The sequence below is a fragment of the Schistocerca piceifrons genome, chromosome X (assembly GCF_021461385.2).
Source record: "Schistocerca piceifrons isolate TAMUIC-IGC-003096 chromosome X, iqSchPice1.1, whole genome shotgun sequence".
In the NCBI taxonomy this organism is placed as follows: Eukaryota; Metazoa; Arthropoda; class Insecta; order Orthoptera; family Acrididae; genus Schistocerca; species Schistocerca piceifrons.
The window spans coordinates 475,254,066-475,278,177 of NC_060149.1; the positions used below are offsets into that span (position 1 = coordinate 475,254,066).

Below are 24,112 nucleotides of genomic sequence, written 5' to 3' on the forward strand. Positions count from 1 at the left end.
GACATTGGACTGTTGATCACTGGAAACATGTTGCCTGGTCTGACGAGTCTCGTTTCAAATTGTATCGAGCGGATGGATGTGTCCGGGAATGGAGACAAACTCATGAATCCATGTCAGCAGGGGACTCTTCAAGCTGGAGGAAGCTGTGTAATGGTGGGGGGCGTGTGCAGTTGGAGTGATATGGGACCGCTGATACGTCTAGATACGACTTTGACAGGTGACACATAAGTAAAGTAAGCATCCTGACTGATCACCTGCATCCAAACATGTCCATTGTGCATTCTGACGGACTTGGGCCACTCCATTAAGGCGCTGCAGTCATGGACTGTGCGGCTGGTCCCGGCGGAGGTTCGAGTCCTCCCTCGGGCATGGATGTGTGTGTTTGTCCTTAGGATAATTTACGTTAAGTAGTGTGTAAGCTTAGGGACTGATTACATTAGCAGTTAAGTCCAATAAGATTTCACACACATTTTTTTGGGCCACTCCAGCAGGACAATGCGACATCCCACACGACCAGAATTGCTACAGAGTGGCTCCAGGAACACTCTTCTGAGTTTAAACACTTCCGCTTGCCACCAACTCCCCACACATGAACATTACTGAGCATATATGGGATGCCTTGTAACGCGCTGTTCAGAAGAGATCTCCACCCCGTCGTACTCTTGCTGGTTTATGGACAGCACTGCACGATTCATGGCGTCAGTTCCTTCCAGCACTACTTTGGCCGTTAGTTGAGTCCATCCCACGTCGTGTTGTGACACTTCTGCGTGTTCACGGGGGCCCACACGGTATTAGGCAAGTGTACAAGTTTCTTTGGCTCTTCAGTGTAATACTGTACTCTAACATAACAAGGTTTATTTTGCTACTCATCTGCATTAACTTACATTTTGTCTACATTTACAGCTAACTACGATTCATCAGACCAAATGGAAATTTTGTCTAAGTCATTCTGTACCCTCCTACAGTTACCTAATGACGAAACTTTCCCGGGCAGTACAGAGTCATCAGCAAACAGACGCAGTTGCTGCTCACTCTCTCCGTCAAATCGCTTGTGTATATAGAGATCAAGAGTGGTTCTATCACATTTCTTTTGGATCCCCAAGATGACACCCTCGTTCCTAATAAATTATCGCCGTCCATGATACCTTTCTGGGTTCTCTTATTTAAGAAGTTTTCGAACCACTCACATATCTGGGAGCTGATTCCGTACACTTGGACCAAACTCCACAGTGGGGTTCTATAGGAACAACACGAGTCTGAGGAGGACCTTGTCAGTGTAGGGTACAATTTTTGGAAAAATATTCATCATATGATACGAAGTCTGGAGATACAGTAAGGATGCTAAAGTTTTATGGAGGAATGTAGCGTTCAGTTGGTCTCATATCATGCGTCACAAATAAAATTTTCGAAAACAATGAAGCGAGATCGTACACTTGAAACTGGATCTACGGACCTGAACCGAATCGTCCCGCATATTTATACCTATAGAGGATGACGAATATCTGATTCACAGCGCCAAACCTGCAGATGAAGTCATCTGGTGAGAACAGATCCGCTGCACATTCCTCGCAGTGTCCAGTAGCGGAGTAATGGTGCTATTCTGTGAGTAACGATTGTGAGCCTTCCTGCGAATCTAGAAAAGAAGTGCAAGGAAGAAAATTCGATTACGGACAACGCACGTGTCCTTGTAGGAACGTGAAAGGACTGAGAAGAGGGGAAGCGGCAAATGGAGCCTGGAAAGAGCGACCAAGGCTGGCGCGTCTGGCGTCTCGGCTTTCCCGGTAGCAGCGACCTTGCGCAACGCACGCAGAGGCGCGAGGGGCGGCCCCCGGCTCATCTCTGGAGGGGACGCGTCTCAAGATGAGCGCTCGGGGCTCCGCCGCCGCTCACAACCAGCTGGACACGCTCGCCCGCCGCATCGCACCGCCCGTGAGTACCTCTGCTGCTCTCCTGCTCTTTCCTGCGCTCTCCGTTAAGTGTGAGCTTGCTTATTTTTTAAAGTGACTACTAAGCTACACTACCTCCTTCTCACTTCACTGCTACAGCGTGTTATCTTCACAAGTTGCTAGGGTTTTTTTTCTAGATTATATATTCTACATGGGTTCTAGAAGACAGTGTGTCAGTATTATGAAATGAACTTTTAAAGTAAACTGTAATCCTTCCATACTAGAATGTGCTCGACAAATACTATTAGAGTGAGGTTTTATTACGTAGTTTTCTATAAAGTATCAAAAATTTATAAGTTCGCCAGCAAATTTTGTTAAGTTTCTAGGGGTACATACACGTAGCTTCACTGACGAATTTCCTGTATTGATTCTGTCTCATTTACGTCTCCATTTGTATTCAGCAAGCCACGGTACGGTTATGGTGAAGAATATTCTGGGTGAATGCGAACTTTGCCGACAAAATTTAAAAAGTTGTTCTGGGTATTTTCTGAATATTTCGGTATAAGAGCCTCCAGTCTCCAGTTGATCTTTACACAGTAACTGAATTTCGATTGATTCGTATCAGTTTTAATCTTTTTATATCTACTACAATGAAAATATTTTCAAACCTGTGGAAATGTTGTTGGTATCCCTTCTTTGTATTGTTTGGAAACAACATGTTTCATTTACTTACGGTAAGCGCTGCTACAACAGCAACTGTCCACCTTATTCTTCGCCCTCATTGCTGAGGGCGAAGAATGAGGTGGACAGTTACTGTGCGGCTCCGACTCGGGTTAGTTTTTCCGGTAGCATCAGTTGTGTGTTACATATGATACAAAGCGGTTTGGATATGTTTACTAATGAGGAGTTGGCCGATTTGCAGTGTGAAAGTGCATTCGCAGAAACGAAGATAACTGAGGTAACAAATCTAATGACTCAAAAATACGTTACTATTCTGTTACAAGCCGTTGGAAACCACGGGTCTATTATGCCAAAATACTCAGAAATGTCCCTGAAGTGTCTCCTGAATTTGGTCGTTGGAGGTCCGGCTTACCCTGTGTGGGCTGCTAGTAACCCATCCTACACCATTTTGTTGAACATGCGCTTGAAGAGCTGCTGTTGGTACATCCCCATACGAGCGGAAATCCATACATCTACATCTGCATCTACATGTATACTCAACAAATCACATTGAAGTGTCTGGAAGAGGGGTAATCGAACCACCTTCACAATTCTCTATTATTCCAATCTCGTATAGCGCGCGAAAAGAACGAACACCTATATCTTTCCGTACGAGCTCCGATTTCCCTTATTTTATCGAGGTGATCGTTTCTCCCTATGTAGGTAGGTGTCAACAAAATATTTTCGCATTTGGAGGAGAAAGTTGGTGATCGGAATTTCGTTAGAAGATTCCGTCGCAACGAGAAACGCTTTTCTTTTAATGATGTCCAGCCCAAATCCTGTATCATTTCAGTGACACTCTCTCCCATATTTCGCGATAATACAAAACGTGCTGCCCTTCTTTGAACTTTTTCGACGTACTCCGTCAGTCCTATCTGGTAAGTATCCCACTCCGCACACCAGTATTCTAAAAGGGGACGGGCAAGCATAGTGTAGGCGTGCTAAGTGTCCTGCCAATAAAACGCAGTCTTTGGTTAGTCTTCCCCACAACATTTTCTATATGTTCCTTCCAATTTAAGTTGTTCGTAATTGTAATCCCTAGGTATTTAGTTAAATTTACGGCCTTTAGATTTGACTGATTTTTCGTGTAACCGAAGTTTAACGAATTCCTTTTAGCACCCACGTGGATGACCTCACACTTTTCGTTATTTAGGGTCAACAACCGATTTTCACACCATTCTGATGTCTTTTCTAAATCGTTTTGAAATTTGTTTTGAAGTTCTGATGACTTTATTAGTCGATAAACGACAGCGTCATCTGCAAACAAACTAAGGCGGCTGCTCAGATTGTCTCCCAAATCGTTTATATAGATAAAGAACAGCAAAGGACCTATAACACTACCTTGGGGAACGCCAGAAATCACTTCTGTTTTACTCGTTGACTTTCCGCCAATTACTACGAATTTTAGAATTCTTCTCATTAACCGAGATGTATTTGAGAGAACGCAATAGCTTTTTGTGTCGATTTTGAAACATTTGCTTTAATAATTTTTATACTAAGCTGTTAGACATGTGTATTGTCTACTTTATATCGTCCGATATGGTGTCTCGGGCTGATTAGATGATTCATTTATTGTATGAGAATTTTCTATCTCTTCCGTCAATGCAAATTGGTAAGCATCCGAGACTAACCAAAGATGCTTTAACCGATCGGAGCAACTTGTTTTTCACGTGGTGATAAAACTTGGTCTAATGGCAGATTTTATATCACTTGGCTCATCCAAATATTGACCCTTTGCCCCATTTCTTGAATTTTCACTGAAAACGAAGTCATTGTCACAGAGAACTGACTTAGTTTACAAAATGATTGGAGAAGGAGTTGAAGGTAATCTATAACTATGAATCACGTCGGTTATCCCCGCAGAAACTCATATAACCAAAATGAAGATTAAATAAGATGGGTAAATAGTACAACCACTGATCACAGGCCGTGTTTCCCTTGTATCCGACTTCAGGTATTAATCTGATTGCAGTCAGTGTTGTTAGGCCCTGTACAGATTCTATATACACAGAAAAGGTTTCTGTAGAACTTCAGATTTACACCCTGTGAGAATACCTTTGGTTCAAAATAAACACGCCAGCGAGAGCCCTGATCAGAGCTGGATCTCTATAGCTGATCACCATCCATCCATCTATTGAATGATTCCCTGGGTAGAACTCACTCACGGATAAGGCAGGCGAATAAGCAGTTTAATTTTACGCACTGTCTATAACTGGTAGCATTTACCCACAGGACAAATGAAGAGGAAAGGCTCGAAAGTGACGTTAATATGAAATCGTCCAGATTACTGCAGTTATTTAGTCAAATGAAAGATAAGCTAAAGAGCGGACCCAAAAGTGCGTTGAACCACCGTTTTCCGCATGCGAATTCCGCGTTTCAAACACTGTAGAACGTCAGACGGTGTGGAAGGTGAACTCGAGTGCCTCGGAAGTTAGTGTGTTGTTGCCTTAAATTAAAAATACTGCTTCCATTCCTGATCGAGTATAAGATTTCCGTTGATTGTGAAGGACTGTATCAAGCTAACTGTTGCCGTTAAGAGGAGAGAGGAAATAAAATTGAGAGGACACAGTGTGTTTTTATGTTAAATCTATAGCTACAACAGAGACTAGATCGGTTATCGACGTTTCTCATCTTTGTACAATGATGGAGGCACTGTGGGAGAAACAATGTGGTATTTGTAAGCTCACTTTGATATAAAACACTTTTTTTTAGTGTATTGGTACTCTAGGTACAGCAACTAGTGTTTACTGTCAAGGTGGACACAAAATTCCCAAAATGTTTCTCTACATATTCGGATCAATCATGGAACCAGTTTACGTACTAGGGGCGTTCGATAAGCAATGTGACACATTTTTTCTCGGCCAGTTTCGATTGGAAAAATGTTGAATTTTTTGTGCGACATCGTATAATACACCTTCTTCAGCCCCTATAGTTTCATGGAAGTTCCGGTTGGTGGCGGTGCTATACGTAGCTTTGAAAATGGTGTCTGTAACGGAGGTGTGTTCCGAGCGGAGAGCTGTCATTGAGTTTATTTTGGCGAAAAACCGGAGCACCGTAGATATTCATAGGCGCTTGCAGAATGTCTACGGAGACCTGTCAGTGAACGAAAGCGAGGCGTCTGTCATGGTTGCAACAAGATCGTGCAAACTTGTCCGATGTCCTGCGTGTCGGCCGGTCGCACACAGCTGTGACTCCTGCAGTGTTGGAGCGTGCGGACACTCTCATTCAAGGTGACAGACAGATCACAATCCAACACCTTAACTGGACGTATCTGCTGGTAGCGTTGACAGACTCGTCCACCAGTTGGGGTACACAGCACAGTGGTGTGTGCCCGTAAGGAAGTAGAAGAAACGACTTCAGCGCGTTCGTCGCCACAAAAATGCAAACGAATTTCTCTGTCTCCATGACAAGACAAGGCCTGATACAAGTGTGCGTACCTGCGAGGAGCTCACAAAACTTAATTGGCCTGTTCTTCTTCATCCACACTACAGCCCGGGATCTCGCCCATCCGACTTTCATCTGTTTAACCCAACAGCTCCGTCGGAAGCTGTACTTGGGTAATGGGGAGGTTATTGATGCAGCAAGACGTTGGCTCCGATGTCTACCAGTAGAGTGGTACCAAACGGGCATACAGGTCTTCCCAGTAAGGTAGTGTATGGCCGTCGTACTGAACGGAGATATGTTGAAAAATAGGGGTTTGTAGCGAAAACAGTGGGGAATAATGTGGTATACTGGAATTCGTAATGAAACCAATCTGCTTTCAGAAAAGAGTTGTATTGCTTACTGAAAGCTTCTCGTATTCTGGGCAGAGCTTGTTGAGGACTTGTCCGTGAGTATACTTGCAAGTTACTGTATTTCTTTTCTGATCCAATAGACTCATGGCATAACGGCGTAAACTGACGAAATAATTTTTCATAATTTTTTCAGCTTTAATATAAAATCACGGTACAAAATATTACTCAGTACGTCAAAAGCACCCAATGTTCGCTTTGGAGCGCTGTAGATGGTGTAGAACTGGTACCAGGCTGTCAGGTGACTCTCCATCACCGACGTTAAATCATGGCTGTGAAGCGGTGAGTGTATGCCAGTCGGCTGTATGGAATCAGATCAGCAAAATCAGCCAACGAGGAGAATGTCAAAAACGATCTATTGTGTTTGGTCGTGCCTACGACCACGCCATGAATAAAGCTACCCGATTTATTGGCGTACCAACGTGGACTGTCCATCATATCTACAACAAATAGTGTACCCCTTACTGCCATCAGACATGGCTTAATAAACCTGGCCGTGAAAATATCTTAACCGTGGTGGCTCAAATTGGTTCAAATGGCTCTGAGCACTATGGGACTTAACATCTGAGGTCATCAGTCCCATAGAACTTAGAACTACTTAAAACTAACTAACCTAAGGTCATCACACTCATCCATGCCAGAGGCAGGATTCGAACCTGTGACTGTAGCAATCGCGCGGTTCCGGACTGAAGCGCTTAGAACCGCTCGGCCATAGCGGCCGGACGTGATGGATCAGAGACAAATGTCACGCCTTGTCAATGACGGCAGGTTTCAAACCCGATAGAAATTGCTACTGTTAATGAATGCAGATCCATCAAAGCCAGGTACCGAGTGGACATTGATCACAACGGCACAAGAAGCTGCATATCTTCAATCGTGAAAAAAAACACAAAAACTGGAATGTAACTCACTGGGGCCTACAGTATAGTCCGACGAGTTGCGATTTTGCCCTTTTTAAATGATGCAAGTCGTCGAGTGCACCGATGACCCGATGAGGCGTTTAGTCTACAGTGTGTGCAGGGTATCATGCAGGCCGGAGTTGACTCTGCTAGATCGCTAGCTATTTTTCGTTCCCTGACTTGGGCCCACTCATTCAGGTTATCCTGAACTGAACCAGAATGTATACTTCAAAGTTCTCTGTGTCCATATGTTGTCCTTTCTTCTACATCTTTGTGATGAGTATGCTGCGGACACTCCCGCCTTCAGAGACGATAACAACCGTGTTCACAAGGCTGCATATATACGTTCCTGGTTCGGCGAACACTCAGACACTCTATGGAAAAACTCAACGAACCCGCTAAATCACTCCATCTTAATCCCATGGAAAAAGTCTGAGACTACTTGCAAGAGCGAGAGATACGTCGCAAGCAATGTCCTCTTAGTTTAGTAACTTTACGGGATCTAGTCAGGTGGAGGTGTTATAGTTGAAGAAATGTGTGGACTCTCATCCTACCCAGACGAGGTTATTATCAAGGCTAGAAGGGGTTTGACACGATATTAGCAGGATGTTTCCTGGGGGTAGCCTGTGTACGACACTCACTGTAACATGGGAAGGGCACATAATATTTAATACGGTAATTTATTTTCTTCATCACGGTCTGTCACACGACACAGCCAGTCACTCACGTAGTAGACCTTATGAGAAATTTGCACGACTAAGCTGCTGGACTTGTCGGACATGCTTCACCCTTTTACACTACTCTAATTTCGTGATTTCATTATCATTATGCAATAATTAAAAACGCAATTTCTAAATAAAAATAGGATCCGAAGATATTCCTGGGATACTAGAGAATGTCAGTTACTGAAAGAATTTAAATCAGTGTTTGTATTACATTCAATTTTTTAAGGAAATAGGTCCAGTGCGGTGCACTACTCTTTACAAACACTAACAGCGACCTGCAGTTCTGTAATTGAAAGAAACAAAAAATTTTACCTGTAATATGAATGTACTCAAAAATTAGCCCACTGACATCTTTTGACTATGTACTTATGTACTTTATATGAGCACGTTATTGTCTACCATGTAAAAACGAAGTTTCTGAAATATTTCTGAAACTTTATACTTTGTTTTATTCGAATGAAATATAATACTGCCGTTCTGATAACTGTGTCTAACAGACTTCGTATCTGCTGGCCTGCATTACATACTGTATATCTTCTTTACCGGTGGGCGCGCAGCGTAGATCACATCATAATATGACGTTTTGTAGTGAATAATTCCAGGCAAGCCGCAAATGGTTTAATTAGTAATTCTCCTTCTTTACTTAAGCTTGTTTGGGCTATATCGCCATTACCAAGTAAATCTGTAGATGTTACATTTGGGGAGTATACTTACTTTTGTAAAAGTTGCACAGAAAGGTCAGTTTGCATACACACTTACATCTAGTTGGAAAAGGTGCCCATATTGCATCAGTGTGTAAACTGTCGACTGTCTGTTTGTTGCCAGATCGCTATAATAGCGTAAGTTTTGTTTCTATAGAATATTTTCGCAAAATACTTTGGACAGTTAGAATGACAGTTTATTCTCGTTGATGCTTTATGTTTACAGTGCAGTCTTTGCTAGTCACTGATGTTAGTTTCGTTTTTCTGCAACCAAAGATAGTCATAGATAAAAACGATAACAAAATTATAATAGCAATGAAACGCGACTGACATCACTGACTAGCAAAGACTGCATTGTAAACATAAAGCATCACCGAGAATAAACTGTCATTCTAACTGCCAAAACTGTTCTGCGAAAATATTCTATGCAAACAAAACTTACGCGATTATACCGATCTAGCAACAAATAGACTGTCGACGGTTTATTCACTGGTGCAATATGGGTACCTATTCCAACGAGATGTAAATATGTATGCAAACTGACCTTTCTGTACAACTCTTATAAACGTAAGTATACTCATCGAAAGTAACATCTGCAGGTTAACTTGAGGATGGTGCCAAAGCCGAAACAAGCTTGTAGTAAAGGAGAAAGATTACTGATTAGACCATTTTCAGCTTGTTTGGAATTATTCACTACAAAATACTATATATCGTCAACGTATCTGATTTCCCTAAATTTATATGGTGTATTGTAAGATCACTATTTAGAATATCCACAAGCTGTACGGTCCAACTGCAACGGTACTTAGATTGCCCCTAAGAATTTAACATAGAATCACGAAAAATTAGGTCAAGAGAGTCGTCATTAGTAATACAGTCACCATCTCCCAGGATTCGAAAGAGACATTTCCTATTTTCAATCAGTCACTCACATTATCACTACATCGCCATTTCCATTAGGGAGATGGATGTAGCTAACAAAAACCGGAACTGATACGATCAACCTGCCACCAGCTGAGAGCAGACGTTACTGGATGTGATAATTCTCGCGAATGCAGTCGTTACCCATACACTGGAAATTAGCATTGAATTTCAGCATCCCATTGACAAGATTGTTAGAGACGGATGAAAAGAGCCAGATATAGATTTCGGTCAGTTTTTGGGAAGCATAGCGACGTTTGCGTCATTCAGACAGATAACCCCACAGGAAACGTGACTGAGATGGTCGAGTAAGGACTTCGGCCAAGCTTATTCCGAACATAAACTCATTGTCTTCCACAATGTTTCACCCCGCATGGTCTCATACACATAGTGTCTTTACAGATGTAACAGAAGAACTTTGGATTCTTTGTCGAGGAGGCTGCGTTCAGAATACTCCGGTAGCAATCGTGAATCCGCTTTTCGGTAAAAAAAAAGCAAATTGTTGATAGAACTATGAATACGTTTAGGCTGCAAGCAAATGAATCTGCTTAGTGTCTTATTACCACGTTTGAGCCTCTTTCGTCTGATTCCATCTTCATTAACACGAAACGAGCGAAGAGATCTAGAGTGGTCATTGAAGATTTGGAAGCGGGAGGAGGATTAGGATATAACGTTCCACCAACGACGAGGTCGTTATAGACGGTGTGCAAGGTATCATTGGTTAAAGGAAATTGGCCGAGTCCTTTTTCAAACTAACCGTCCCGTCATTTGCTTTAAGTGATTTATGGAATCCTACGTCTGAATGGCTGTACGGGGATCTGAACCGCACCATTCCCGATTTTACCACCTCTTTCGGTGGGGTACTAGAGTACCATAAGACTGAAATCGGATACAGAAAACACAAATCGTCACCCAACAAAATAAATACGTCTTTCAGAACTGGTAGACATGCCTCTAAAGGGGTGTCTGTGAAAATGAAAATTCCCTTGCATTATAGTTGTAAAATGGAAACTTTTTGACGTTAAATAAAGTGTATCAAATCATTTTGTCCCTCAAGTAGACTCCAACAACAAGTACAAAAGATAAAACGACTCCGTCTGAAAGTCTTCTTCGAGAAATGGTGTGCTTGAGATTGGTTCACGAAGAGACATACAGACCGACACACACAAAGGAAATGAGACATATATTCACCAGCAAAGAACATCAACTCACATATCTCCATAATCACTTACAGTTAGGAACTGCTAATCGAACATCAAAAAATGGATGCTTCTGTGAAATGGCGGAGTTAGAATTAGACCAATGAGAACTCAAATGTCATCCCATCTAGTATTATTTAAGGTTTCAGTACTAGCCTAGAATCGCTCCAAATGACTTTTAATGTAGCGTACCGGATTACTGTTTTGCTACTGAAATTCACTAGCCTTTGCCTTCAAATTTTCTGTTCAAAAAAATGTTCAAATTTGTGTGGAATCTTATGATCAGTCCCTAAGCTTACACACTACTTAACCTAAATTATCCTAAGGACAAACACACACACACACACACACACACATGCGCGAGGGAGGACTCGAACCTCCGCCGGGATCAGCCGCACAGTCCATGACTGCAGTGCCCTCGACCGCTAGGCTAATCCCGCGCGGCTCAAATTTTCTGTCTGTCTTCTTGCATCACTACGTATTAGTTGATAAAATGTACTGGACGTATTGATAATGTGTATGTAGACCAGTAAAAGAGTATTTCCGACATTTCTTCGGGACAAGATCGTCGATAAACCGCTCGGCTAATCCCGCGCGACTCAAATTTTCTGTCTGTCTTCTTGCATCACTACGTATTAGTTGATAAAATGTACTGGACGTATTGATAATGTGTATGTAGACCAGTAAAAGAGTATTTCCGACATTTCTTCGGGACAAGATCGTCGATAAACATTATTTGAAGCTCGGAAAATGACTACGTTCAAGTTTGTTATTGGTTTTCTATGGATAGATTGCCTTTCTCGAATACCATGTAATCGTTATAAGTCAAGGCAGACCTCCGTCTCAAAAATGGTTCAAATGGCTCTGAGCACTACGGGACTTAACAGCTGAGGTCATCAGTCCCCTAGAATTTAGAATTACTTAAACCTTACTAACCTAAGGACATCACACACATCCATGCCTGAGGCAGGATTCGAACCTGAGACCATAGCAATGCGCGGTACCGGACTGAAGCGCCTAGAACCGCTCGGACACCGCGGCCGGCGACCCCTGTCTAATCTGTGACGTATCTTTTGCATTTTTGACTCTTGGAACAGTGAGACTATGTACGTAGGTCTTTGGAGTCGCAAGCCGAATAAAATATTCATATGCACATTGTAGTCACTGAATATGATAACATACACTGTTAAATCAAAATATCTGGACAGCTATTAGTGGACATTAATATGTGATGTGTCCCCACTTCACCTTCATGGCGACTTGAACTTTGCTGGGGACACTTTCAGGACTATTCCTCAAGAGCCGAAGCCAGAGAAGGTAGTGATGTTGGACGCTGCGGTCTGGAGCTAAGTTGGCGTTCTGACTCATCCCATTGGGTTCAGGCCAGGACTCTGGACAGGCGAGTCTCTTTATTGTCTGCAAACCGCTTCCTCACAGATTCTGCTTTATTACAGGGTGCACTAATACAAACAATGATCGTCTCCAAACTGTCTCTCTGTTATACGCAATGCACATTGATGTAAAATGTATTTATATCTTTCCGCATTTACCGTTTTCTTTAACGCAACAATGGACAACACCTTAACCATGAAAAACCTTCCCATAACGTAACAACACCTCTTCCGAACTTCCGTGTGGGCGTTAGGGCGAAGGCAGGTAACGTTTTCTAAGCATTCTCCATTCTAAGCATTTTCAGTCATTCAGTGTTCCGTGGTGTCGCTCTTTACACCACCTTAGATGTGCTAGCTGGACTGCTTGTAGCACTTTGGCACTCACGAGTGATTTCCTCCGCTGACTTTTTGCGACTTTTTACAACCACCTTCGGAAATGCTGCGTCAGTACATGAGGTCTGCCTAATCTCGGTGTTGCTATGGATGTTCCTTCGCGTTTCCACTTCACAATCACCTCACAAACAGCTGACCTGGGCAGATCTACGAGGCCCGAAATGTCCCTCGTGGATTTGTTACTCGGGTGACATCTAATGATTAGTCCACGCTCAAGTCTGTGGGCTCTCTGAACAACGCAGTCTGCTGTTACTGTTTCTCCACTGGCAACATAATACTCACCGCCCCCATGTCTACTGGCGGGTCTCCCTCTCGTAGCCTTCAGTCGCGATTGCTACATTGCATATGCTTGTTCGGCTACTTTTGATCAAATATTTTATCCGCGTTCGTGTAAGTTCCTCTTTCTCCTTCTACTTTAACGATCAGTTTCACCTCTTCTTGAAGTCCATAAGTGTGAAAATACTTGCATCTGTTCGTGAATGTTTCCTTCATTGGTCAAAACGATTTCTTTATTGATATTTCTAATTTTTATACACCTTCTCCATTTCTGTCTCTCTTTCTCTCTCGTCTTCCGCTGTGCTGTGTGAGGACGTAAGAGGGTGGGGTGGGGTGGGGGGGGGGGGGAGACGCGCCCACTTGTGTGTAAGTAGAATTAATATAAATTTTTTTGTATTTACTCCGATTCTCCTCAAATTTAGCACAGTTGTTCATATATTAACAAATTTACCCCTGTTTGGAGATTAAATTTTATCAATTTACGAAGTATTAAGTGGCCATCCGTCAATATGCAAGGTAATCGAATATTCATTGAAGTTGTGAATCGTGAAATATGTATTAAACAAGTTAAAATACCAATATAATTTCATCAGAATTTTTTTCCAACCGAACACACTTTAACAATGGTAACAGCGACAATATAGTTACACTACTATTCGTTCGAAGTTTACACAAGTGGAGTATGTGTAATAACGCTCGCAAAATGTTTTTCAGCTAATACTTCTTTTCTACACCATTATTGTCTTTTAGTCGGTTCGGTTTAGAGAGGAACAAGCGTTGATCCCATTTATGTGACGCCATGTACTGACGGCTAGATAGAGTACGTGACGGAGATTCGATTCTACATTGTTCCAGAATTTCGTTTTTCTGTTTGTTGAAAGAGTGAATGTCGTGTTTAGAGATATACTTATTGTTTTGTATCTGAGTTACTAGCATTGACACCCAGAACTGTTGCATGATGTAGGAAATATAAAGAGCCACGTATCACAGTAATAACATATTGATAAACCTTCATCGACGAAAAAAGCATGATATATGCTTTTGTATTATTTCGTGTGATCTCAAGGTGACTCAGAGGATCTGTTGAGAAGACATTGAAAATTCTGGGCTCGTTCATATGTTTACTTATTTTCATTTATTGTTTTAAGTACCCTATATTTGACTTTATCGATCATTTAATTTTTTTATGTGTATCGAAATGCTGAAAGCTGTAAATGAGTCAGTATTTCACTAACAACTCCTGAGCCTATTTATCTACAGTCTAATATTGCTGACGTCGAAGGATGTTAATAAAGATTCTACATTAAGATTATAAAAAAGAACAAATTACATGAATTAAATTCCACTTTTGCCTGATGATTGTATGTGCATTTCATAATTAATTTTTAAAAAAATACACTAAAATTACATTAGATGTGTCCCTTGAATACACTAGATGTTTCTACAGTGCCCTCTAAAAAGCGTGCTCGATATTACTGTCATAGACCTGCACGCCTATTTTTAGAGTGTAATACAACGACGTGAAGAATGAACGCGAACATATTCCCACAATTCAGTGTTAACAGAGAGATTTACATCACATTAATAAGGTGGCTAATATTTTCATAGATATTGAAATATAACTTAACGTGCAGTTAGGAGAATCAAGACTCGTTGCACAGGAATTTGCTGGAATCTTTGCACTTATCCTACCAGTCATGAGCTTCATCATGTTTTCTTACTGTCTCTTCCCTTCTCTTCTTTTCTCCCCAGACATATTTTGAAGATTTTTGTGTTGCCAACTCTTGTCAGTCATATGAAATCGCCCTAAGACTTTATATTCACTCTGTCTAGACTTCTAGCGCATTTTCAGGTGCTTACTTTTCGCGCTGGACTCGCATTCGGGAGGGCGACGGTTCAATCCCGCGTCCCGCCATTCTGATTTAGGTTTTCCGTGATTTCCCTAAATCGCTTCAGGTAAATGCCGGGATGGTTCCTTTGTCAGGGCACGGCCGACTTCCTTCCTCATCCTTCCCTAATCCGATGAGACCGATGACCTCGCTGTTTGGTCTCTTTCCCCAAATCAACCCAACCATACATTTGCATTTGGCAGGCCTTCGAGTAGTATTTTATGAGTAGGTCTGTCTACTTTATTAGTTTTCCTCGAACGTTTGCTGGCATTTTCTCGCGTTCAGGCCAGGAACAACACTCTTGTGTTTGCTCCTGAGTGTCGTCAGCGAGTGCTAAATCACCAGAATCATAGGCTGTTAACCCACTGGCAAATGTGAGCTTGCGAATTTTCTGCGACGGGCATTTAGACACATTTTCTACGTCAGTTAAGTTTGAGCTCGAGACTTTGGTAGCCGGCCGCGGTGGCCGAGCGGTTCTAGGCGCTTCAGTCCGGAACCGCACGACTGCTACGGTCGCAGGTTGGAATCCTGCCTCGGGCATGGATGTGTGTGATGTCCTTAGGTTAGTTAGGTTTAACTAGTTCTAAGTTCTAGGGGACTGATGACCTCAGATGTTAAGGCTCATAGTGCTCAGAGCCATTTTTGAGACTTTGGTGCCGATTAAATGTAAATACTACAGTACGCTTTCAAATAAATATTGAATCTCAGTCATTGGGAATTATAAAAAGTCCCATTTCAAAGTTTAAAAGAGCGCCAACTATTGAACCCAAAGTGTTTCGAATTATAGACTATTTCCTCGCAGTGGAAGAGAGAATAAATAGCAAAGAGGCTGAAGGGATAAGCATGTCCTTTCTTTCCTTCGCAGTAATCCTCTACTCCTGAATATCTTCTCCTGTGGAAAGTGGTGAGCATGTTGGTCCGCAGCAACATGGCAGAGTACGTCAGCTGGCATCGTTCACCTTGTTCTATTTCTCCAGTGAGTGCAGGTCTTTTACCAATCGATATCCACATCACGTGTATTCGTAACAACAAGTCTCAAAATGTAGTCGACAGTTCTTCACTCGTTTCGTGTAATTAATAAGTACCATTATCATGAGCTCTGATTTTCGTTGTACATAAAAGTATCTTTAGTAGACATTAGATTTACACTTGACAATCTCCCGATGCTTTTGCTGACTAAATAAATGAGATTTATTTCTGAAACAGTAGCATGGCGGAAAGGAAAAATATAACTAAACTGGAATCCATTGGACCCCTGTGCACGCAGCTACTGCTGAGATTTTCGGTATTAAGAAAAGGATAGCAATCGGTTGCAGAATTCTTCGTTTATTGGAGCAGATCTAGATCTGGACTATTGCACAGACGTAATAGGTGTTAAAAAATACAAATACAGGTGGAATCAACAACAGATACAAAATATGTCGAATACCACATGTACAAGAGTCCGTAAGTGAGTACATAAAATAACATACCAGTTGATAAATGTGACATAGGTCCCAATATGTCTTTGTATAAACACCAAGGCACTGGGCAAGCGGATAAGTGGAAATTATAAACGTATATGTCTATTTACAAAGTCATAGGAGACGTTGCAGGACCTTATGCCTCTGCCCACATATAAAATGGCTGCTCTTTTATGGGTGATTCACTTTCTATGAATTTATAAACCCTAGACATACACTTTTATAAGGTCCACTTCTCAGTTACGGTTTTATTACAAAAAACGTTTTTTAAATAATATTCAAACAAAAATATTTTTGTTCGATGTATACTCCAACAGAGGACACCATACGTTCTCTGCGATGTATGTTCATGCCGCTAGCGATGATATAAACAAAGGCCTCATCTCTCTGTGTGTCACATGCATGCCCATGTCATTGATTAGTGTTGATGCTCAGAGAAGTCCTCCTACTTAACTGAGTGGTAACATGTTTTCTTACGATGCAGCAGGCACGCGTTCGATTCCCGGCTGGGTTTCAGAATTTCTGCACTCGTGGACTGAGTGTTATGTTGTCCTCATCATCATTCATCATCACCAACGCGCAAGCTGCCCAATTATGGCGTCACCCGAAATAAGACTTTCAACTCAGCGGCCGAACTTACCCGGATGGGGACTTTCGGCCATCAAAGCCACACGATAATTTCTTTATACATTGGGTCTTATATCAAAATAAAAATGGTTCAAATGGCTCTGAGCACTATGGGACTTAACATCTATGGTCATCAGTCCCATAGAGCTTAGAACTACTTAAACCTAACTAACCTAAGGACATCACACAACACCCAGTCATCACGAGGCAGAGAAAATCCCTGACCCCGCCGGGAATCGAACCCAGGAACCCGGGCGTGGGACTTATGTCACCTGCTATCAAGTTGTATGCTGTCCGCCCCCGGTAGCTGAATGGTCAGCGTGACGGATTGTCAATCCCCTGTGCCTGGGTTCGATTCCCGGCTGGGTAGGGGAATTTTCTCCGCCCAGGGGCTGGATGTTGTGCTGTCCTCATCATCATCTTATCATCCTCATCGACTGCAGGTCGCCGAAGTGGCGTCAAATTGAAAGACCGGCATCCGGCGAACGGTCTGCCCGATGGGGGGCCCTAGTCATACGACTAAAAAAAAAAAAAAACAAACTGGTATGCTATTGCTATGTACTTACTTATAGTCTTCTGTACCTGGGCATCTGATATTTCGTATCTGGTGTTGATTCCACTGTCTTTTTATTTTTTAGAACCAATGATGACTATGCAGTAGTCGAAATTTAGATTTGCTCCAGTAAACAACGGATTTTGCGAGTGATTGCTGTCCATTGTTTAATAGTGATGGAAAAAATATTCTCTATCACACCATATTTGTTTTAATTCGTATATTGTACTTTAAATTTAAAATAAGCATCTCATTTTACAAATATTATATATTAAAATACACAATAATAAAATTTACTTAATTATTGTTTTGTTTTGATTGTTACAGAGCATATGAAAGAAGGACAAAGCATCCAGTAACTGTCCACTATGAAGACTTTGCTCTTCATCTTAGGTAAGGTTGTTTACAATATTATTGATAGTATTTCTTTTACCATAGTATAACGCTAGCTTATTTTTATGCCCACACCGAATGACAATCTAAGCACTTTAATTCTGTCTGGAATTCTAAGAATATTTTTAAAAAAATGTGTTCTTAGAAAGGTATCACGCAAGGAACTAAACATTGGTAATATAGGCCTGTATTATAGCCAGTTTCCCTATATCATGTTGAGAATATGAGCAACAAGTACCACTGATATTTCGCCACGCTGGCCTCGGCTGTTTCCCCAGCTCCACGCAGGAGGTTGCCGACCTTTAATTGGAAGCAAGAATGAATGAGAAACAAGTCCGCTTTCATCATGTGCCGTTCTCAGGTTTACCTGCATGGCCGCTCAGGAGTTACTCTCTACTTAATTAATGTCTTAGCTGCAAAGAGTCGCACGAAAAACCCGTCCGAGCTTATGCACGTGTCGTACTTTCACACGAACTCGCTGGGAGTTACTGTGCAACTCGAGTCTTATATTTCTCACAGTTACTGTGATATGCAAACCTGGTGGTGTAAAGCTGTCTTTTGAAGATTAATTAACAGTATTTATTGAAAAACTCTTACACATTATCAACAGGCTATGTAATTTGAGAAATGAAGATTGTTTCAAGTTTTTACCATTTCAAGAGGGACGTGGTGTGTATAAATGAAAAATCCGATTTTGACAAGACAACTGTTTCCTCTAATGGTACACTACAGACTTCCCATTTCACTTGTGTAGTAGGATTATTTTCTGCCTCTTGTGCATGATATGGACTATACTGTATATCTAATACACCGCTTAAAACAGGCGCTACTTTCAAATGACAGAAACTAGCGTGCTTTCCATCGTTGTCCGCCATGGGAAAGAAACCTCGAGAACGCTGCGAATGCAGCATGGCACGGGCGTTCTGACGGGCTGGTGGTGTAAAGTGGCTCAACTCCCTAAGTAGGTCATTCTTAACTTCCTTCGTTACGCAACGCTGTTAGCATAAGTGTGCTGCAGTGAAAGTTCCTCGGGGAGCGTTTCCTATAAGGCTAATACTTCAGTCAGTATCTTCAACAAGAGGAAATACGTGTCGTAAAGTGAACTATCAGGACTTAAGTAACTTCACCTCTGGAGGAACCGTGCTTGGTGGCGCAGTGGTCAGCACGCTATACTCGCATTCGGGAGGACACGGTTCAGATCTCCATTTGGCCACACAAATTTAAGTTTTTCGTGATTTACATAAATCTACATCTACATCTACATCTACATTTATACTCCGCAAGCCATCCAACGGTGTGTGGCGGAGGGCACTTTACGTGCCATTGTCATTACCTCCCTTTCCTGTTCCAGTCGCGTATGGTTCGCGGGAAGAACGACTGTCTGAAAGCCTCCGTGCGCGCTCTAATCTCTCTAATTTTACATTCGTGATCTCCTCGGGAGGTATAAGTAGGGGGAAGCAATATATTCGATACCTCATCCAGAAACGCACTCTCTCGAAACCTGGTGAGCAAGCTACACCGCGATGTAGAGCGCCTCTCTTGCAGAGTCTGCCACTTGAGTTTGTTAAACATTTCCGTAACGCTATCACGGTTACCAAATAACCCTGTGACGAAACGCGCCGCTCTTCTTTGGATCTTCTCTATCTCCTCCGTCAACCCGATCTGGTACGGATCCCACACTGGTGAGCAATACTCAAGTATAGGTCGAACGAGTGTTTTGTAAGCCACCTCCTTTGTTGATGGACTACATTTTCTAAGAACTCTCCCAATGAATCTCAACCTGGTACCCGCCTTACCAACAATGAATTTTATATGATCATTCCACTTCAAATTGTTCCGCACGCATACTCCCAGATATTTTACAGAAGTAACTGCTACCAGTGTTTGTTCCGCTATCATATAATCATACAGTAAAGGATCCTTCTTTTTATGTATTCGCAATACATTACATTTGTCTATGTTAAGGGTCAGTTGCCACTCTCTGCACCAAGTGCCTACCCGCTGCAGATCTTCCTGCATTTCGCTACAATTTTCTAATGCTTCAACTTCTCTGTATACTACAGCATCATCCGCGAAAAGCCGCATGGAACTTCCGACACTATCTACTAGGTCATTTATACATATTGTGAAAAGCAATGGTCCCGTAACACTCCTCTTTGGCATGGCAGAGGTTACTTTAACGTCTGTAGACGTCTCTCCATTGAGAACAACATGCTGTGTTATGTTTGCTAAAAACTCTTCAATCCAGCCACACAGCTGGTCTGATATTCCGCAGGCTCTTACTTTGTTTATCAGGCGACAGTGCGGAACTGTATCGAACGCCTTCCGGAAGTCAAGAAAAATAGCATCTACTTGGGAGCCTGTATCTAATATTTTCTGGGTCTCACGCACAAATAAAGCGAGTTGGGTCTCACACGATCGCTGTTTCCGGAATCCATGTTGATTCCTACAGAGTAGATTCTGGGTTTCCAAAAACGACATGATACTCGAGCAAAAAACATGTTCTAAAATTCTACAACAGATCGACGTCAGAGATATAGGTCTATAGTTTTGCGCATCTGCTCGACGACCCTTCTTGAAGACAGGGACTACCTGTGCTCTTTTCGAATCATTTGGAACCTTCCGTTCCTCTAGAGACTTGCGGTACACGGCTGTTAGAAGGGGGGCAAGTTCTTTCGCGTACTCTGTGTAGAATCGAATTGCTATCCCGTCAGGTCCAGTAGACTTTCCTCTGTTGAGTGATTCCAGTTGCTTTTCTATTCCTTGGGCACTTATTTCGATGTCAGCCATTTTTTCGTTTGTGCGAGGATTTAGAGAAGGAACTGCAGTGCGGACTTCCTCTGTGATACAGCTTTGGAAAAAGGTGCTTAGAATTTCAGATTTACGCTTGTCATCCTCTGTTTCAATGCCATCATCATCCCAGAGTGTCTGGATATGCTGTTTCGAGCCACTTACTGATTTAACGCAAGACCAGAACTTCCTAGGATTTTCTGTCAAGTCGGTACATAGAATTTTACTTTCGAATTCACTGAACGCTTCACGCATAGCCCTCCTTATGCTAACTTTGACACCGTTTAGCTTCTGTTTGTCTGAGAGGTTTTGGCTGCGTTTAAACTTGGAGTGAAGCTCTCTTTGCTTTCGCAGTAGAAATATAGCAGTGAATGTACTCGAACTCGGGACATCTTAATTACCATGCCGGATACTTACCATTATGCTACTAGCCGACGCTACTAGCTTAACGCAAGTACAAGCAGGGTTCGTTTGAAAGGGTATGGCCGAATTCCTTCTCCGTTCTTCCCTAACGTACATTTTATTATTTTGGCGCAGTTGTCATATGAAAAAAAAAGAAAACAGTCCGAAATTCAAAGATTTGTCTCAGGAACAGAATGCTGTACTAGTGATGGGCGTTTAGAAGGTAGTATGCCTCTGACTTCCTCCTACCTTCGAATTGACTTACTCAGTTCTCAATAACGGGACTCTATGGCTCAACGCGAAATCTAATCGCAATGCTATTCGTAATTGCCTATACACACAAATCATTTCTAAACGAAAAAAAAGGTGATAAATGAGAGAAAAATTCAGAATTGAATCCAGTACTGTAGAGTGTCAGTCAGTCGTGTACCCATTGGGCTAACTAGTCGCGTTGAATGCATCTGCAAAAAAAAAGTTACAATTCTCATGACCATTTCATCTCATTGGTGAAATGTTACCAATCCACTTGGAAACCATCCAGAAATTTTGCTCCATCAGGTGTGACGTTTTCTGGATCTCGACTATCCTCATGGCGGAGTCTGCATGAAAGACAATGTGCATCACGGTGAGTCCTGATCACAAAATTCCAAGAGCCTATGTTTCAAAATGAGTCAAAAATATATTACACTCTCCACCATATACCTCACCTAAAGAACAATACGCTCTAAGCAGAGACGTTCTGATTATAACAGAAATGCAAAAATATTTTTACTTCCCGTGTACCATTCGAGAATGGAATATTATCGAAAGTGTAAATATCTCCCTTACTCGCCCTGATAGACGTGCGCGTGAAGGCGCCGCTTCCGCGATGGGGAGGTGCACCGCCCTAGATCGAATCTGCCCAGCGAATTAACGACGAATGTCGTGCTTTTTAGGTGGTTTCCCACATCCCCCTAGGTGAATATCGGGTTGGTATCCAAGTTCCGTGTTAGTTACACGATTTGTAAACATTTAGAAAACTTTCACTGACTTTCACACGGCAAACACCACAAGTAGGCTGTTGGGCACACATTTTCCGCCCTGGGGGTTCACATGGTGGCGAGAGGGAGAGGAAGGGCATCCGGCCACCACATAAAATTAACCATGTTAAATCAGTTTCATAACCATGCCGACCCTGCGCCGATGTAGGACAAAGGCACAAGAAAATAATGATGTACCATATCTCCCCAGCGTCATACACCGTACGATGACTTGCAGAATACGGATATAAACGTTGATGTTTACATAATCGGTGTGCACACTCAAGCAGGTTGACTCTGCAGACTCTGTGCTCACTGCATGAATGATTGAGTTGAATCCACAGTGATCAAAGCTGGCCAACCACAGAAAAAAGTTTAGAGGGCTCCTGAGTTGACATAACATTATGGGAGGCCATAAATGTTCACTCCTTTCTTCATACATTAAGAAGGTTAGCTCAGTTTGCTGCAGTCTAGAAACACTTTCATAAACGGTTTCGTGCTTCAGACCTATGTGCTACCGAAGCAAAACTTTCCTACCTAGATTTAATGAAGGACGAAAGATTTGTGTTTAACGTCCCGTCGATGAGAAGACTATTAGAGATGGAGTACAGTCTCAGTATGGGGAAGGAATTCGACTATGTCATTTTGAACAGAACTATTCCAGTATTTGCCTCGAGAGATTCAGAGAAACCGCGTAGAACCTAAACCTGGGTGCTCTGAAGGTGATTTGAATTCCCATCCTTCCCAATGCGCGTCCATTATCTTACCATTGCGCCATTTCACATGCTTGCTTCCAAAACATGGTACCTGAAAGCACTGAGAGCCGTGCAACTGGTGTCAATGTAATTGTCCCACATATCATCATGACGGCAGTATTAATAAGGGTGTCAGCCATACCAGGATGAACACTGGACGATCAAATGGTTCAAATGGCTCTGAGCACTATGGGAATTAATGTCTGAGGTCGTCAGTCCCCTAGAACTTAGAACTACTTAAACCTAACTCACCTAAGGACATCACACACATCCATGCCCAAGGCAGGATTCGAACCTGCGACCGTAGCGGTCGCGCAGTTCCAGACTGTAGCGCTTATAACTGCTCAGTCAGTCCGGCCGTCACTGGACAATCACACAGGAGCATCTGATCAGTCAAGTAGTCGGTCATTTGTTTTCAAAGGACATTAACCAATACAGCTTATTTTAGCACAATTTGAAATTGTGATTCTCTGTCAATACAGACTAAAGAAAATCATGTAAAACCGCTGAATTTTGTAAAGGAATAGAGAGAATCATGTGGAAAAATTTATTATTACCGCTTTCGCTTTACAGAGTATCTCACCAAGGAGAGTTTTGCCACAAGTGATTCGTTAATGGAAGAAGAAAATCTTTTCTTCTATTAAATATTTTTAGGTCTGTGGAAGCATGAAGATGCAACGGAGATATGCTATGAGCGATGTTGGGAAGTACATCCTACAGTTTTGCCTCTTGTTTCTCTCAGCCATCTGAAAATGGCTTTATTGGAATACGCGCTACTGGAACCGAAGGTCGCGGCCTCGCTCCGAGCATCTCCTGCTCCCTCGTCACGACTCGGTCGAGGTAGTTGTGTATCCTAAGCAGGCAGCGCAGCAGCCCTACGGCCTGCGAATTCCTAACACTTTAGGACAAAGAAAATACTTGCGCTCACTTAACATCAAACGACAGCACGAAGAACAATGTTAGCAATGTCGATTTACCGTCATACGAGGGGAAATCGATATGGAAGTCACACATTATTACGATAGGCCTAGTAACTTCTACTGAATGCTCCACTACACTTCACAGTGACGCAGATGTATGACACCATTTTCAAGATAGTCAAGTCCCTTTAAACAACGATCGGAACGTTCTACCAATTGTTCAATTCCTCGACGATTGAAAGCCGCTTCTTGGTCACGAAGCCATTCGAGAACAGCCGCGTTAACATTTTCTTTGTTGAACAACCAATATCTTTCCTTCTTGGTATTCTTTCAACTTGCCGAAAAGATAGAAATCACATAGTGCAAGATGTGGACTTTCTGATTAGTATCACGCACCTC

The 24,112-nt window shown here is 42.2% G+C and overlaps 1 protein-coding gene across 2 annotated transcripts in view; it reads left to right on the forward strand.

Annotated features, from left to right (window-relative positions):
- Positions 1 to 1,835: 1,835 nt before the first annotated feature.
- LOC124721381 (mucin-4) overlaps positions 1,836 to 24,112 on the forward strand; it is a 55,482-nt gene continuing 33,205 nt past the window's right edge. Inside the window, exons 1-2 of one of the 2 annotated variants that reach the window (XM_047246315.1) lie at positions 1,836 to 1,929; positions 17,762 to 17,827. In XM_047246315.1, the coding sequence (XP_047102271.1) occupies positions 17,803 to 17,827 (25 nt within the window). In that variant the 5' untranslated portion in view covers positions 1,836 to 1,929; positions 17,762 to 17,802. Of the gene's footprint in view, positions 1,930 to 1,959; positions 1,979 to 17,761; positions 17,828 to 24,112 lie in introns of those variants that run through there. The other variant, XM_047246316.1, reaches the window with a different exon arrangement.